The sequence below is a fragment of the Archocentrus centrarchus genome, chromosome 10 (assembly GCF_007364275.1).
Source record: "Archocentrus centrarchus isolate MPI-CPG fArcCen1 chromosome 10, fArcCen1, whole genome shotgun sequence".
Taxonomy (NCBI): Eukaryota; Metazoa; Chordata; class Actinopteri; order Cichliformes; family Cichlidae; genus Archocentrus; species Archocentrus centrarchus.
In genome coordinates, this window is record NC_044355.1 from 11,371,343 (window position 1) to 11,388,197 (window position 16,855).

General features: G+C 40.0%; 1 protein-coding gene across 2 annotated transcripts; it reads left to right on the top strand.

Annotated features, from left to right (window-relative positions):
* The first annotated feature begins 1,865 nt into the window (after positions 1 to 1,865).
* fhl1a (four and a half LIM domains 1a) lies at positions 1,866 to 16,120 on the top strand. Of its 2 annotated transcripts, XM_030740056.1 has the most exons (6): positions 1,866 to 1,992; positions 11,484 to 11,665; positions 12,579 to 12,756; positions 14,467 to 14,636; positions 14,761 to 14,947; positions 15,586 to 16,120. In XM_030740056.1, exons 2-6 carry the CDS (start codon positions 11,510 to 11,512, stop codon positions 15,738 to 15,740), a joined length of 846 nt encoding a protein of 281 aa, XP_030595916.1. In that variant the 5' UTR covers positions 1,866 to 1,992; positions 11,484 to 11,509; the 3' UTR covers positions 15,741 to 16,120. The 2 variants fall into 2 exon arrangements, with proteins under 2 accessions (XP_030595916.1, XP_030595917.1); XM_030740057.1 differs by lacking the exons at positions 1,866 to 1,992; positions 14,761 to 14,947.
* Positions 16,121 to 16,855: the final 735 nt, after the last annotated feature.

Consider the following 16,855-nt stretch of genomic DNA (forward strand, 5'->3'; position numbering starts at 1 on the left):
GCGGTAACGCTCCTTTGTGCATTTAGGATGCAGCAGTCTGTCACTGAAGGAGCTCTCCAGCTCAGCAACAGTTTCATGCATGGGATGGGAGACCTTGTCCATCAGTGATGTTATTTTGGTCAGAGTCCTTCTGTCTCCCACCACCTGCACTGAGTCGAGAGGACATCCTAGGACAGAGCTGGCTTTCCTGATGAGCTTGTCTATCCTCTTCCTCTCAGCTGTAGACAAGCTGGCTCCAACATACTGCTGCATAGAAGATGGCTGATGCCACCACAGAGTCATAGAAGGTCTTCAGGAGTGTCCCCTGCACTCCAAAAGACCTCAGCCTTCTCAGCAGGTAGAGTCTGCTCTGACCCTTCCTGTAGAGCGCATCAGTGTTATGAGTCCAGTCCAGTTTATTGTTTAGGTGAACACCCAGGTACTTTTAAGAGTCCACTATCTCAATGTCCACTCCCTGGATGTTCACCGGTGTCCGTGTGGTGGGTCTGCGCCTGCGGAAATCCACCACCAGCTCCTTGGTTTTAGCGGCGTTGATCAGGAGGTGGTTCCGCTGGCACCAGTCCACAAAGTCCTGAGTCCACTGTCTGTACTCTGAGTCATCCTCACCTGTGATGAGGCCAACTATGGCAGAGTCGTCAGAGAACTTCTGCAGATGGCAGCGTGGGGAGTTGATGGAGAAGTCTGCAGTGTAGAGGGTGAAGAGGAACGGTGCCAGCACAGTTCCCTGTGGGGCCCCCGTACTGCAGACCAGCCTGTCAGAGACACAGCCCTGTGTCCTCACGTACTGTGGGCGGTCAGTGAGGTAGTCCAGTATCCACTCGGAGGTGTGGTGGTCCACTCCTGACAGTTCCAGCTTGTCTCTCAGAATTATTCCTGCAAATCATTTTTTATTCTATAAAAGTCATGGTAAATTGCATAACAATGCCAAAGTTTACCTTGAAAACACAACCTACGTATATGAAGTGTGCTGTTTACAAGGACCGGCACTGAACTGAACACATGACTCTCATTAATGGATCTTATGTCGGCAACAGTTGTGTGCTTACAGTAATGTGACACGTTTGCAATTAGCTGCTTATTAATAAGTAGGTACACATACAGATGCATATGAATAAAACTAAACCGTCATAATGGAGTTTTAGCATGCACATTGAGCTGTATGAATGAATCTGTATTTTTGCCAGGTGTTTGACTAACCCTGTCAGCCTTTAAAACAACAAACAGGACCTTCTGACCATTAAATCCTCCCTTCAAATCTTCACCAGTTTTACAAACAAGTGGATCATCAGCCTCATCTTTTTCTCAGGCCTGATGTTTATCTGGGTGGATGGATTTGGGCGAAGTTCAAGCGAGGATGCATTGGCTGTTACGTCTATAAAAGGTGCCATCTGTGTTACATAACAGCAGCACCTTTTCAGCATTTAATCATCACTTTGTAATTGTTCTGGAAGAACTTTGGGGGTTAGGCTTGCAGGCTGCAAGTATTTACTTTGGGTTTTAGAATGAGTCATCTTGATGTTATTCCTCATTCATTACCAAAGAAGGAGGCAAGTGGGGCCAGCACAGAAGTGGGACAAAAGTGTGTGAAGTTAACAAGCCAACAGCGGAAATGAAAAGGAAAAAAAAAATGTTGCGAGCATAAATAATTTCACACCACAAGATTCCTACAGCGCAGACCTGCGTGTGACAAACTAATCACTGTAAAAGTTTCAGATGCAGATAAATTATGACAAACGATTCGTTTGTCTTGACTGCAGCACCTATGAGAACTTCACTAAGAGGGCTTGTAAATTCCTGGCTGAGGTCATTGTTTATGAGCGCTTACAGAGGCTTGGCTGGTGTCCTTAAGGGTTTTTTTCTCTCTCTCTCTCTCTCTCTGCTCCCTCTGTCTTTTAAAGCCGCGTCGCCTCAGCAGATTTCACCCCTCGGCCAAACCCACTGGACGCACTGCTGGTGTGGAGTGAAAGGCGCTCATCTTTACGCTTTGCAAAGGTGAGTCCAAACCACAGCGGATTATTAGGCTGCTGTTCAGTTCTCTTTAGGTTGTATTAAACCAAGCAGCAGGGAGAAGTTTATCACGAAGATGTTTGGTCCAAAAGCAGTTAGGTAAAATGCGTAATTGCAGCTATTTTCTTATCGGATGGACATTTCAGACATTTGAGTTAATGACACACACAGGGTCCATAAGGAAAAGAAATACGTAAAATGCTCCAACTGCTTTAAAACCAGCCGCGTATTTTATACATTGTGGCACGCAACAGGTGATGCGCGTTGTTTGGCGCGTCAGTCTACATATATTTAAATCCCATATGTCCATGTTTTTAAATGGAAGCCCTAAGATTGCGTCAGTGCTGTCAGATATTTCTCTCTGAAGTGAAATACTGACGTTAATTACGGCACATTAGGGCGTGTTTTTACTTTACAGAACAAGAACAACAGAAACAGGAAAAGGTGAAAGTAGTAATCATGAAGAAACCGTTTCTCTGTATCTTCTTGAGGTCTTTAAATATATGTTCATGCTTTCTTTCACTGGTATGTTAATTAATTCTAAGGTGATCTGTGAGGAGTTCATATACACTGTATAATATCTGGCTGTAACATAATACCTGCAGGAATATTAGACTGCACATCTTGTACTGTTGTGTGTGTGTGTGTGTATATATATATATATATATATATATATATATATATATATATATATATATATATATATATATATAAATAAGTTTTTGCCTGTATAATAAAGTCCAAAGGTACAATGTATGGCCTTAAACTGTTACAACATAAATCAGCTTACCATCTCCTCCCTTCCTATTTGGGAAGCTGCCAAACCAAATGCATGATGTCATTAAAGAGACCTGGAGATTACTGCTGTTTCTCTGGCACACTGGACCTTCTTGTGGCTCTAGTATGACTTCACCATCCTCCAAAACCCATAAAAACTTTGTACTTAAATGAGACACTAAAACAACCCAGTTTTGAACTGAAAAGACTTTTTCATGGGGTTATTTTGGAAAAATGTACAAATCTTTTTAAGACTATAATATTTACCTCCTGTATGTCTGTTTACTTTAAGTAAAAACAGTGCAAAAGCAGTGTACAAATCCAACCAGGGGGTTACAGATTATTCATTCATAAAGCCTGTTCTGTGATATATAATTCCTATTGGTCTTCAGTGTCATGTCTAAGTGCCTTTGAGGGCGCCTCTCCATCAGGCTGGCAGCAGGACATCTGCTACACTGAGGCAGCTGGGGGCTTTGATGGCAGCAATTTATCCTGACAAAAACATGCTTTTGTAGAGAGGAAAGTTCCATCATTTCGTTTATATGTGCAAATAGAGCAAAGAGAGAGACACAGAGAGGTTGTGCCTGAGTGCAGATGACCAAGTTGATGAAACAGCGCTCTCACCAGTTCAGCCCAGAACCTAAATAGGCAATGCTGCTTGTTTATCTGTGTGGGTTGACCCAGCTGAGAGGAGGTGATATCCTCACTGTGCTCTCTGTCGATGTACTGCCGTCCTCCTTCATTTTCCCCGCTTCAGCCACAAGAGGAAAAAAAAAAAAAAACCTAAGCTGGATTGCACAAAACTATCTTGTAAATAGGAAGAAAATGAGAGGAAAAATATGGTCTGGACCCTTTATGCAAGGTTTAAAATACATAATTTCATCAAAGTCATCAGGTCTTTTACATATAAGTTAAATACTTATGACACAGACCAAATTTACACTGCTGAATGTGAATGTATTACATTATCTAAAGTGTTCATTAATTCACAGTCATATGGAGGATTATTACTGCAGCATTAATTTGCATTTTACTGTAGCTCTTTGATGTGGAGTTACTGGGTGATTATGTGTTCTGTCCATGTATACAGTTGCTATAGGGATAAATGCAGCTGAGTCAGTAGTATGGTATTTCCCAATGCAATCAGCACAGTAAACTTGTTATGTTATGTTAATTTATTTCATGTTAAAACTGACCAAAGTCAGTCTAACATGGAGTAAAAAATGACTATGAGGACACAGTTTATGAAATCAAGTGTCAAGTGTGTTTTGGCTTATGGTGGTAGGATAAAGGCAGTGACAAAAAAAACAAAACACCTTTTTTACCTTCAGGACAACTTAAAGCTTTCATGCAAAAGAAACTGACAGACACTTACATTATACTGTACCTTTTCTTTGTATCAACAATTAAATATCAAGTGCACAACTGGATTTCTTCTTCTCTGTAAAGTATTGCTCCACGCATCAACAGAAAGACGGGAATTCTCTGTGCTTAGAGGCTTGAGCCATGTGAGAGCAATGAGAGCCACTGGGAACTAACTTTCAGCTGTAGTCTGAAAGTTATAGTGCGTGGCTGTGTGCGCGTGTGTGTGTGTGTTTGCTAGCAACACTCATATTCAAGATAAATCAGTTGAACAAGAGTCTTACTGTGTTGATGGAGCTTCCCTTGTGGCCTTTTTTCCACATATATTTGACCTCAGTGTGTCTGGGTCTTGCAGTCTCATCCTGACCTATTGTCTATCTTGTAACACAGCTCTACATGAACAAATGATTTGTGTGCCTTGTTGCTGTGTGTGTTTGTGTGTGCGCATGGTGAGTCACTGTTCCCCTGACAGAGATAGTGTGGATCAGGCTGTCTGCCCACTAACCAGATTTGGAGAGTGACTGAGACACATAGATGTCCAGGGCAAGAGGTCATGTTGAGAAATGAGCTCTCAGGCAAATAGACAAGAGTTTTGTTGCTGTTGGTAACAATGAGAGTGAGGGTGGCTGCCTATTTCAGTCACCCTGAATGACCTGCTATTATTCAGGAAGTACAGGCCAGATTTCCTGTTTCTCAGCACCACCAACTTAGAGAGGTGCTAGATAATGAGCTTGCAACCTTTACCTAAAAATTAATGATGTTCACTGCAAACCACGACAGCAGCAGTTTCAAAAGCACACACACTGTGTGAGAGTGCATGTTACTATCTGTATTACTGTCTGTTTCCATTAGCCACGAGGATGACTTTAGAGCCTTTACCCTCTTTTTTTCCCCCCACAGTGTAAAAATGGGAAATCAATCATATTCCCAAACAGGATTTTCTTATTTGGAACTTAATTTAGTGAGTCAATTGACCAGATGTTATTTGGGTTTCCTGAAAAATACTGCCTTAATATAACGTAATGAAGGTGGGACGCTGGGGGCTACCATCCAGCTTTAACAGAATCACTGCAGTGGAGAATGTTAATAATGCAGCACATTGTGTGAAATCAGATATAGTTTATATTAGTGCTGCCAGAAAAAAAGGGAAGACAAACAATAAATAAAAATTCCTTTTGGCTTAAAAACTAAACCAAACAAAAAAAAGTGTGAGTTACAAGAGAAAGTCTGGCAGATATGATAAATATGTGATTTTTTTCTCTCTCTCTTTTTTAAAAATATAGTTAAAAAGTTGTTTTTCAGAATTCCTTTTTCAGATCATTCAAATGAAAACTGAATGTGGCACAGGGAAAGCTAAGCCTGGCAAACACAGCACAAAGGCATGAATTGTGTGATATTTATTTAATTGAGTGCTATATTGTGTATGTTGTATGGAAATAGCTTTAAAATAACTTTAAAAATGTGGACTTTAAAACCATTTCTATAGATTATAATAATTCTAATTATGGTGTTGGTTAGCACTTTTTTCTCAATGATGTTATGCTCTGGTATGCATGGTTCATGTACATGTACATATCACGGTAAAAAAGAAAGTGCACCTTCTAAGATTTTATGTATCAGGACATAATAAAAATCATCTGGTCCTTAGCAGATTTTTAAATGAGGTAAATACAACCCCAGATGGACTACAAAACATGACAAAAAGGAAAGAAAAGAAAAGACAAAGACTGAACAAGTACGGAGAAAGCCTTGTCTATAAAAAGGAGAGCAAAGTTACAGCAGGGCAAACCACAAGACTTCTGGAACAATGTCCTTTGAACAGACGAGACCAACATGGAGATGTTTGGCCATGATGCACAGCGCCATGTTTGGAGAAAATCAAACACAGCATATCACCACAAACACCTCATACCAGCACGGTGGTGGAGGGGTGATGATTTGGGTTTGTTTTGCAGCCACAGGACCTGGGCACCTTGCAGTCACTGAGTCAACCATGAACTCTTCTGTATACTATGGTAGTCTGGAGTCAAATGCAAAGCCATCTGTCTGACAGCTAAATCAACAACAAAATGGTTGAAAAAGAAAAGAATCAAGGTGCAGCAGTGGCCAAGTCAAAGGCCAGACCTCAAACCAACTGAAATGCTGTGATGGGACCTCTTGAGCCGCGCATAAACAAATGGCTCCAAACCTCAATGACCTGGAGCAACGTGATGGGCCAAAATTCCTCCACAACAATGTGAGATACAGATAAATTCAAACAGAACACTATTACTCTCACTTATTGCTGCTAAAGTTGGTTCCACAAGTTAGTGAATCATCTGCTGAACATTGTTTATGCATTTTGGTTTAGTTCTTGTTAAAAAATAATGACACAGTGGAATATGTCATGTGCTGCTGTATTTATCCAATTTTAAGATCTGGTAAGGACTAGTTAATTTTTGTATTATGTCCTGATATATAAAACCCCATAACTGACAGAGAGCATGCTTTCTTTTTCACCATGACTGTAACAATTTAATATTTCTGCCCTGTAAAATTGGACCTCTACTGGTAAAAAAAATTATCCTCATCCCAAATTGTTTTGTTTACCACAATCATCATCATTGTTCCATTATCAGTTATTCAATTTATCAAACTGTTAGACTGTGACCTTTCAAGTTTTTCATGGAGTATTTTGTTCCACCACTTATTATCAAAATCCACATTAAATCAAGGCAACGATGAGGGAATGCATCACAGTGAAGATAAAGAGATGAGGACTAAGACAGATGAGACAAACTAATGGAGAGAAAGGATGCAGGGCAAAATCGTCCAGATCAAGATTAAATCATTGGAAAGAAGAAAAAAATTTAAGTATGAAATTAAACTGAGAAGTATGAGATTTTCTGAGCAGACCATCTACCAGAGATTTTTTATAGGCTTGGGAGTCATGGCGCCTCTTGGCATATTGATTAGTCTTTGTGGGATTGCAGTAATTGGGTGACAGATTATAAAAGGGAACAAATGTAATGTGTTCTATGGTAATGGACCAAATCGAATCTGTAATTACAACCAGATGCCCTTTAAATAGTGTAGCACAAGCACACAGATACACACACACACAAACTAGCTCACTGTTTAGATGCCTTTTCTAAGCAACATAGGGCCCTTTTTTTTTCTATACACCGGTTAAGGAATAAATAGAGTTTTATGGTTCTTACTTTAGTTTTTATTTCCTGTTGTTGCCAGTCGCGGGCTTTCAGCTTCCTTTAATTTTCATTGTGGTCCTGTATTTCTGGGTTTAAACTTGTGTGACTCTAAAAGCCTGAATGAAGGAAGTGCCTTTTGTGGTTCTACATTGTGGGAAGTTTCATTAAAATAGGTATAAAAATATGTTGGAGACTCCTTGCAAAATATCTAGTGGAGCATTTTTGATACAGGTATTTACCTCAGGAGTTTTCATAAACCATATCAGATCTGAAAAGAAATGTGAACATGGACTAATGTTTGGAATATTGATTCATCAGGTGGACAAATAGGTAAATCCAAATGAATGATTATGTTGCTCCATACCAGCTAAATCAATTTAAAAGAGTTGTGATCAAAGCACCTTTTTTACTGCCCTTAAGTGTCGAACAAATCTCTTACTGTGGACTTTTTTTCTATTATGACTTGGGAACTCTGTTGTTGCTGTAAAATACTTTATAATCAGTTTGATCTCATGCTTTGTCGATAACTACAAATGCGGTTCCGTTGTTGGTCTGGGTTCAGTGTTGTCATTGCATGAGGAGTAGTTGATTTTGGCGAGAGGATTCATGAGGAATGCATGTGTGTTTCCTCTGGATTTGATTTGATTTGATTCTTTCATGAGATTTGAATCAACAAGATAACAGAGAAAGAATTCAGCACTGATAACATTTTTTTTTTCCTCTTCAAAAATTTCTGTTCCTAGCAACTAGTTTTTTCATGGTGTGCACCCATGAATATATAAGAAGAGAGCCTTATGTAACTCTCCACCAAACAATGTCCCTCCTCAGCTCAGCTGATATCAAGTTGCTCCTCTTGTGAGTCATCCCTTTGAATTATCCCACATATCAGCCGTACATGTTCAAACAGTAACAAAACATTTAAAGTCGGGGCAGTGGGAGTATCTATTATCCCTCCTGGTCATCATTCAAACCCCCCCCCCCCAAACTGTATTTGGCCCCTTTTTTTCACCTGCTGATGTTAGAGCAGAGGAATCCAATCTGTATCACCTAATGTATCCTCTCTGCATCACTCTCTCTCATCTGCTCTGTTCTCTAATGCATTCCCTAAAAAGGACTGGAGAGGTGAAGGTTGGATTTGGATGTGGGGTCGGGTCACAGAGGGGTATATACGGCCCCCCATTTCTTCACAAGGTGTATGGTCTTTGGATTTGACCCTCTGTGGATCCTACTCACCCTGTGTTGTCTTTCATTGTTCTTCTGTTTGGCCTTTCTGGAACGAAAACATGACATACAGACACTCAGGTAACAGAATAAAAAAAAGGTTTGCCTTTTTTTTTTTAATCGGGTGCAAAATCTTTTTAAATTTTCAACTTTTTAAAAGCTGAAAAGAACCTGCTTGTTTTCAGATAATCCAGTTGATTTGTGTTTTTTTCCTGATTGTTTTTTTTCATTTATTGCTGCATTGAAAATCATCAAACAGACCAGGTCCACTGAGATTTTCTGTGCATTTGTTGTTGTGTGAAACAACCTCACCTGTTTTGTGAATAGTGGCTATATTTAAATGATCAATTTTAATATCTTATATCTTCCCCAGGTGGTAGCTTTATAAAATTTTAACTTAAAACCTCCCTAAAGTTTTGATACATACATTACTTTTCCCTTGGGGTCAAAACAAAACCACAGCATAGTGTTTCTAACATGTACTGAAAACCTGAATTTAAGAAACGTTTTCATTTTAGGATCCTAAAGAGCAAATGAACAAACATTTAAAAAAAAATCTATCCACAGAAACCTAAAATCTTAATCAAGTCTTCATATTTGAGCATTTAATGAATTTTAGTTAATTGCACTGTGTGATATGCTCAGTTGCCAGTTTATTTTGCACACCTAGCTGAGGCTAATGCAGGTTAAGGCAACAGTCCTGCATAAGATGTTAAGATAAGGTAAGATAATTTATCACATCATTTTAGAGTTTGTGCTTGTGATTCTGTTTAACTGTATTGCTTCATACAGAGAGCTGTTTCTGTTAATTAGCCTAGCTTCATTGATATATATGGTATAAAGTAACGGCTCAAAAGCTCAAGAACTGTTGAATCAGAGTACATCTTTTCTGGTTGCATCTACTTCATGTTCACATTTACTGATCGAAATACTAAACTACACTGTATTATTTTATCTGATGGCCTAAAGTAAATGTGAATACTTTTTTGAAGTCATTAAAAGTATGATCAGTTTTGAGTTTCTGTTAACATTACGGAGAAATTAGTGTTTTTTGTTTAGTAAAATGACTTTAATAGACCTAATGACTTGCAGTTATAATGCCTCAACATAAAAAGGCCATGTTGTAGTAGATATTTGTGGTCTAATAATGTCTTCTAATGTCTAATTCTGTAGTGCTTATTTAAAAGTATTCAAGGGCCTATTTTGCACTTCTTAAAATTGTTATTGTCACACACTTTTTCCTCCATAGCGTTGCCATGTGACGATGGGAACATTTTAATGGGGCCTTGTTTAAAGAGGGTTATTCTGAGAGGCAAAGAACAGAAAGCTTCAGTAGCTGTTGCTTTGGCTGACATTCTCCCCTTCCAGTCTTTGACTCACCTCTCGAATTGGTCTCACTGTGACCTTTCCCACTAAAGAGGACTCCTCCCCAAAGGGACCACAGTGGTATACACCTCTCCCACCACAGCTGAGCATCATTGTACATCGCGGCTGTTTGACAGGGGGCAGCTGTCACGCCGTTTGTAACAACAGATTAAAGTACTGGAAATGTGTCAGCTGGAGCCACAATAGCTGCATAGTCCCAGTAGTCATCACTTTGCATCATCTACATTTGTCCACCCTGGAAGGTCAAATGGCTTTAAATAGAGTGTCCAAGTCTAAAATAGATCTCTGGGCTTGCTGGGCTTAGTAATATGGACTGTGTGTGATTTGACAAGGTTGACTGTGTTGGACTGAAGGGGGGTTGACATGAAATGCTACAAGGGAGTGAGTTAAGGTGGAGAGGGGTGTGTCACGGCTCAGTCCCCAGTCCAGTCTTTATCCCGCAAGCACAGCTGCAGATAACTCCCTCCCTCAAAGTCCTGTCCTTTCTTTCTGTTTTCTCTCTCTCTCTCTCTCTCTCTCTCTCTCTTCTCACACACACACACACAGTGGCACATACCTCGCTCCTGAAGGCTCATCTTGTTCACATGGCTTTTTAGCACAACTTACTTAAATAGCTTCCTGGATAAATGTTTTCTTTGCTCCTATGACTACTGGGACCATACCGTTCATTGTTTCCTCCATAGCTGCTGTTGTACTGGATTAAAATGAAATCTGTGTCTCCAAATAAATCAATTTTTCAAAAGTTCACATACTGTTCAGTTGCCATTACTGGCTTCCAGGGAAGTTTTTAAAGTGATCTAGATAGTGCTTATTTGCTAATACTATGCACGGTCGTTGATTCCTGAAACTTACTCCCACGCCTGTGATGGGAATACTGGAGTGTTGACCGATAAAGTAGCAAAAGCCACTCTGTTTAAATAGTTTACACTAACATCTAATAAAATGACCAGGCCAAAATGCGAGACAAGAGATCGAATGTGGGCCGGGTCTTTGGGGAGACAGCTTTGAGGTGGAGGGGTTGAAGGGAATGAGTCAAATGGTCTAAAAATAAGCTTTCCAGGGAGAGCTTGATAAAAAGGTCTGCAGGCCAGGAAGCACGCAATCAACAAGTAGACATCTGTGGGCTGCTTTTTTACCTCACTCACACATCTCTCATCAGTTTGGTATGCTGCTGTTAGAGCCATATGTCATAGTGTCTTAATGGGAAAACAGAAAACATACACATCTTCCACTGAAGACTAAATGAAATTTCAGCATTTTTTAAGGCTAAGAGGTCAGATATACATTTGTATATATGTGGGTGGAATTTATTGTTGGTATGATTTATTCCTTTGTTTGCTCTTAAATGCTTTTTTTTTTAATCTAAGTTGCCACTATATGGGGTTTAAAACACCTTATATAGTGATTTCTTGGCTGTAGAAAAAGCAACAGTGTCCCCTACTGGTGTTAAAAGGAAACATCATGCCATATAGGGGGAACTAAATGTGGGGAGTAGATGCTCTGCATAGTCAGTAACACTCTCGTCCTCTCGTCTCTTCACAGGTCCCAGGAGTTATCTAACCTCCACCATGACTGATCGCTTCGACTGCTACTACTGCCGTGACAATCTGCATGGGAAGAAGTATGTGAAGAAGGATGACAAGCACGTGTGCACCAAGTGCTTTGATAAGCTCTGCGCCAATACGTGCGCAGAGTGCAAACGCCCCATTGGTGCTGACTCCAAGGTGAAAATACAGAGTGTGTGGATGAAAGAGAAGGAAAATAAACCATATTTTCCTATTAGACTCATATTTGAATGTAATATACAGATTTAGGAGAACATTAAATTCTTCAACATCACATTTTAGAGGAAGGAGACTTCTGATCTGCTCATAGGCCATTTTCACAGCAAACAGGTTGACAAGACCCGACTTGGCAGCTATTTGATTTTAAAAATGCCTTGTGTAGATTTACACCACCACAGTGGCTCTGAAATCAAACAATCCAGAATGCTTGAAAGTGACTGAAGTGCTGATTTTTGGTTTTAAGGGGTTTAACAAAATTATTGCATTAACTGTTTAGGAGTTACAGCCACTTTTACAGGATCATAAGGTAATTTGGCAAACCAAAATAACTTTAAATAAAAGATTATTTTTTAATAGTTGCATTTAAAATCCTTTGCAGGCAATAACTGCCTGAAGTATCAAACTCATGGACATCACCAAATGCTGTTTTCCCTCCCTTGAAATTCTTGCTGCATGTCCACATTTTTATGGGCCTAACTGTATACACTATATTTCAGCGTACTCTTTGGCTTTAGCTTGAGGTCTGGCTGTCATCCAGCGTGGACCTCTGCCTTGAAAATCTCTCAGCACTCGGTCACAGACACTTAACTGTGTGAAAAGATGTGTCATTCCTAATAATGGAGCTTACTTTATTGTGCATTTCCACCATCTCAGTCCTCTAACTCCTTCATGCCTCACCACATCCTACTTCACTTCATTACCACTTTAATGCTCGTCACATAGCTTTGCTCTGTATTCTGGCCCTGAGCCTCAGCCCACATGATGAGTAAACAAACTCCACTATAATGAGGTCTGCATGAGGAGTTAGTGAGGGCACCTCTGCTCACCTCCCCACCTCCTCTTTTTTTCTCAGGAGCTGCACCATAAGAACCGCTACTGGCATGAGGACTGTTTCCGCTGTGCCAAGTGCTACAAGTCACTGGCCAGTGAGCCATTCAGTGCTCGAGATGATGGGAAGATAATGTGCGGCAAGTGTGGCTCCCGAGAGGATGGCAACCGATGCCAGGGCTGCTACAAGGTGGTCATGCCAGGTGGGTTTGCTAATACACCTTTATTCTCTATAAAGTCCCTGAAAAGCTTTTTCCATTATATTCTTACGATGAGTGATGTGGCTCTGTACAAGGAAATCATTTTTCTACAGAACTTTATTGTTTGCAAAATAAGTGCGCACAGAAGTGACACTTTAATAAACACAGCATAAGTAGAACATCTGTAATTTATGTGAAGCTTTGGATTTTAAAATTCAGGTGCAGAAGGGCAAGAAGCTTTAGGGAAAGATGGAACAAGCCAACACACACACACAAAATCATTTTGGATATCTATACTGATATGGACTGTGTAAGGAATGTTAGGAAAGAAGGGATGCTACATTGTTTGATGAAAATGAAAATGATCAACCTACAGAGGGCTGAATTCAAAGCCACCTGAAAAATGATGCAACAGGTAGTCCATTTTGCTGAAATTTTATCGTAGCAACTCAAAATGGTACTCAGTAGTTTGTATGGCCCCCCACGTGCTTGTATGCATGCTCCTGGTGTCCTGGGGGATCTCCTCCCAGATCTGGATCAGGGCATCACTGAGCTCCTGGACAGTCTGAGGTGCAACCTGGCGGTGTCGGATGGACAAAACATAATGTGCCAGATGGGGTTCTATTGGATTTAGGTGTGTGGGGGCCAGTAATTTCATCCCAATCCTTAATGGCAGTCAGGGTGCCGTTGCCTAGTCTTTAGAGGTATGTGTCCCCCTCTATGGATATGCCTCCCCAGACCATCACTGACCCGCCACCAAACCGGTCATGCTGAACAATGTTACAGGCAGCATAATGTTCTCCACGGCTTCTCCAGACCCTTTCACATCTGCCACATGTGCTCAGGGTGAACCTGCTCTCATCTTTGAAAAGCACAGGGCACCATTGGTGGACCTGCCAATTCTGGTATTCTATGACAAATGCCAATCAGGCTCCATGGTACTGGCAGTAGAGGCAGCCACTAGAGGATCAGGCCCTCAGGCCACCCTCATTAAGTCTGTTTCTGACTGTTTGGTCAGAGACATTCACACCAGCGGCCTGCTGGAGGTCATTTTGTAGCTCTGGCAGTGCTCATCCTGTTCTTCCTTGCACAAAAGAGCAGATATCGGTCCTGCTGTTGGGTTAAGGATGTTTTATAGCCCTTGTCCAGCTCTCCTTGAGTAACTGCTTGTCTCCTGGAATCTCCTCCATGCTCTCGAGACTGTGCTGGGAGACCCAGCAAACCTACTGGCAATGACATGTATTGATGTGCCATCCTAAAGGACTTGGGCTACCTGTGCAACCTCTGTAGGGTCCAGGTTTTGCCTCATGCTATCAGTAGTTACACTGACCCTAGCCAAATGCAAAATTAGTGAAAAAAAAAAAAACAGTCAGAAAAATGTCAGTGGCCTCCAACTGTAAAGCCCTTCCTGTTTTGGGAAGTTCTCATTGTTGCGCCTCTAGTGCACCTGCTGTTAAATTTAATTGACACCAAAGCACTGAACTGAACCTGACGTCCCCTCCGCTACTTAACTGACCATATCAATATCCCAGAAGTCTGAGTTGATGCTATACTGATTAAAAAGTATTGCTTTAATTTTTTTGAGCAGTGTATAAATAGAGAACTGAATAAAATGATATATGAGGAAACAAATAAACTAATTTAAGTCAACATAATATAACACAAGATAAAGTAAACAAATTTTCAGCCCAAGTAAATCTCCTTGTTACTCAGGATCTCAGAATGTGGAGTACAAGAACAAGGTGTGGCATGAGGAATGCTTCACCTGCATTGAATGCAAGCAGCCAATCCGCACACAGAGTTTCCTGGCCAAGGGTGAGGACATCTACTGTGCTCCCTGCCATGACAAGAAGTTTGCCAAGAAATGCTTCCACTGCAAGCAGGTACAAGCACTGACTTTGTAATTCTGTTTCTTTTTTTTTTTTTTTTTAAATAATTCTGAATCACTCATATGCCAATCCTGTTGTATTTTACATCATGATAAAAATATCAATCTGCCTTTCCAAGCCCATCACCTCTGGAGGGATCAGCTACCAGGACCAGCCATGGCACGCTGAGTGTTTCGTGTGCAAAACCTGCCGTAAACCTTTGGCAGGAGCTCGCTTCACTTCTCATGAGAACAACATTTATTGCGTGGACTGCTACAAGACTGATGTGGCCAAGAAGTGCCATGGCTGCAAGAACCCAATAACAGGTCAGGGAAGCATCATTATTTGTTTTTGTTTTTTTTAATGAACCAAGTAGCAAATACTCACTGGATTGCCTTGAATGGGTACATAATGAATGATGGGATTAATTTAAAAAGCCGTTAAAATGTTTTACATTCTTCATCTGTTCTGCTGCACATTTTGTACTGGGACAGTTTGATAAGGTTTTGTCCGACTTTAGAGGGTGACGGGTTTAGAAGTACTGTGTTATATAATTAGATGTTTTTGTATCTCAGAACAAAAGGCATCCCATCTAGCAACACTATTTTAATCTCTGGCATTCTACCATTTAATTACCTGAATTAACTTTCAGCATTACTTCAATTTATTCAAGCAGTACACAGCAGGTCAGCTGAAAAAGCAAAATTATTGAAATTTGTCTTCAGGCGAGCATAATACATGCCTAATAAATTAATAAACACATGGATTCAAATGGAGATTGTCAAGATAGGGAGTTTTTCCCCATCTAATGTAATTTCCTCCTTTTAAATTTAATACTTCTGCATTTACAGTATGTTTTGGTCTAAAAAGGTAAAAGCATTTATTACATGTTTTGACCTTTATGTGAAACATTTAGCTGTACAGTAGTGTCCATACATAAAGCCTTCACCATCTGTCTCTGCAGGGTTTGGCCACGGCACCAATGTGGTCAACTATGAGGGCTACTCCTGGCATGAGTATTGCTTCAACTGCAAGAAGTGCTCCCTCTCCTTGGCTAACAAGCGCTTTGTCATCAATGGAGATCATATTTACTGCCCCGACTGTGCAAAGAAGCTGTAAACTGCGCAAACCGTTGTGCATCGGAGAATTGATTAAAGTGGAGTTAACACTTAACCTGGCTTTTAGACAAAAAATAATCTAATTCTGAAATAGTATAAAACAGTCAGTTTTGGTGAAACTTCTCTTTGCAAGGTTGCCAAACTCCAGGCTGTGTCAATTAAGCTTCATTTATCTATATAAACACAACTGCAGCTTGTTTCGTTGTCAGGGATTGGATACTAACATGGCACATTTTCTTTGTGGGATTGTGATGTGCACTATTAATCTAATCCAGGATTTTTTAAAGAGCCTTTTTGTGACAAGTCTTTTCAGTGCCTTACTGGAATCTTTGAAGAAAAGAAAAAAAAAAAAAAAAAAACTTTTAACATGCTTCCTGCTGCTAATACATACCAGCTTTGATTAATAATCAGTTACATCTCTGAATGCATGAATGGATAATGAGAATTTCAAAAATGTTTAGAGTGAATATACAACTTAGGTCTTTGAGACTGATGCTGAAATATAAACTGCTCATGTATTCATAATGAGTGATGTTCAATGCAAGACATGAATAAAAAAAAAAAAAAAAAAAAGGATATGAAGCTTCTTTTTCTTCCCAGCAAGAAATTAAAATCATGGCAAAAGAATAATTTTGCAAGGCTTTATTGTTTTAACAATCAATATTTCAGTAAACTTTAGATATATTTACAGTACAAATGTTATTTGTGGGCAGGGCGTTCTTAGTATATCATCCAGAGAGATATTCATATTCACAAAGTTGCCCTTGTTGGGTAGAATGATTGTCGAAGCCGAGGTAAGGAGAAGCTTTCTTAATTGACTGTGAAACAATAAACCCCAAATCTTAAGCTAAGGCACCATTCTAACCTATCATTATAGATGATGTTGAAGACTAAGTGCTGTGAGCTCTGTATCTATGTCCCGTAACATGACATCGCTAGACACCGCAACTACAACAGCTCCCTAGACAGATGCTATTCTGGAAAGCAAAGTGAAATATGAAAGATCTGAGGCTGAGGTTGTGAATGAGACTCCTAAAACATCTGGGAAACAAGTCACAGAATGAAAGAAATTAATTTTTTCTTCACAAAATATCACACAGCTCTCCCGGGAGTCTG

What these genes read in the sequence shown, in the direction of transcription:
- fhl1a (XM_030740056.1), top strand. Translation starts at nt 11,510, where the DNA reads ATGACTGATCGCTTCGACTGCTACTACTGCCGTGACAATCTGCATGGG. An exon ending in CCATTGGTGCTGACTCCAAG is followed by an intron (nt 11,666 to 12,578) that starts GTGAAAATACAG and finishes TTTTTTTCTCAG; the next exon opens with GAGCTGCACCATAAGAACCG. An exon ending in AATGCTTCCACTGCAAGCAG is followed by an intron (nt 14,637 to 14,760) that starts GTACAAGCACTG and finishes TGCCTTTCCAAG; the next exon opens with CCCATCACCTCTGGAGGGAT.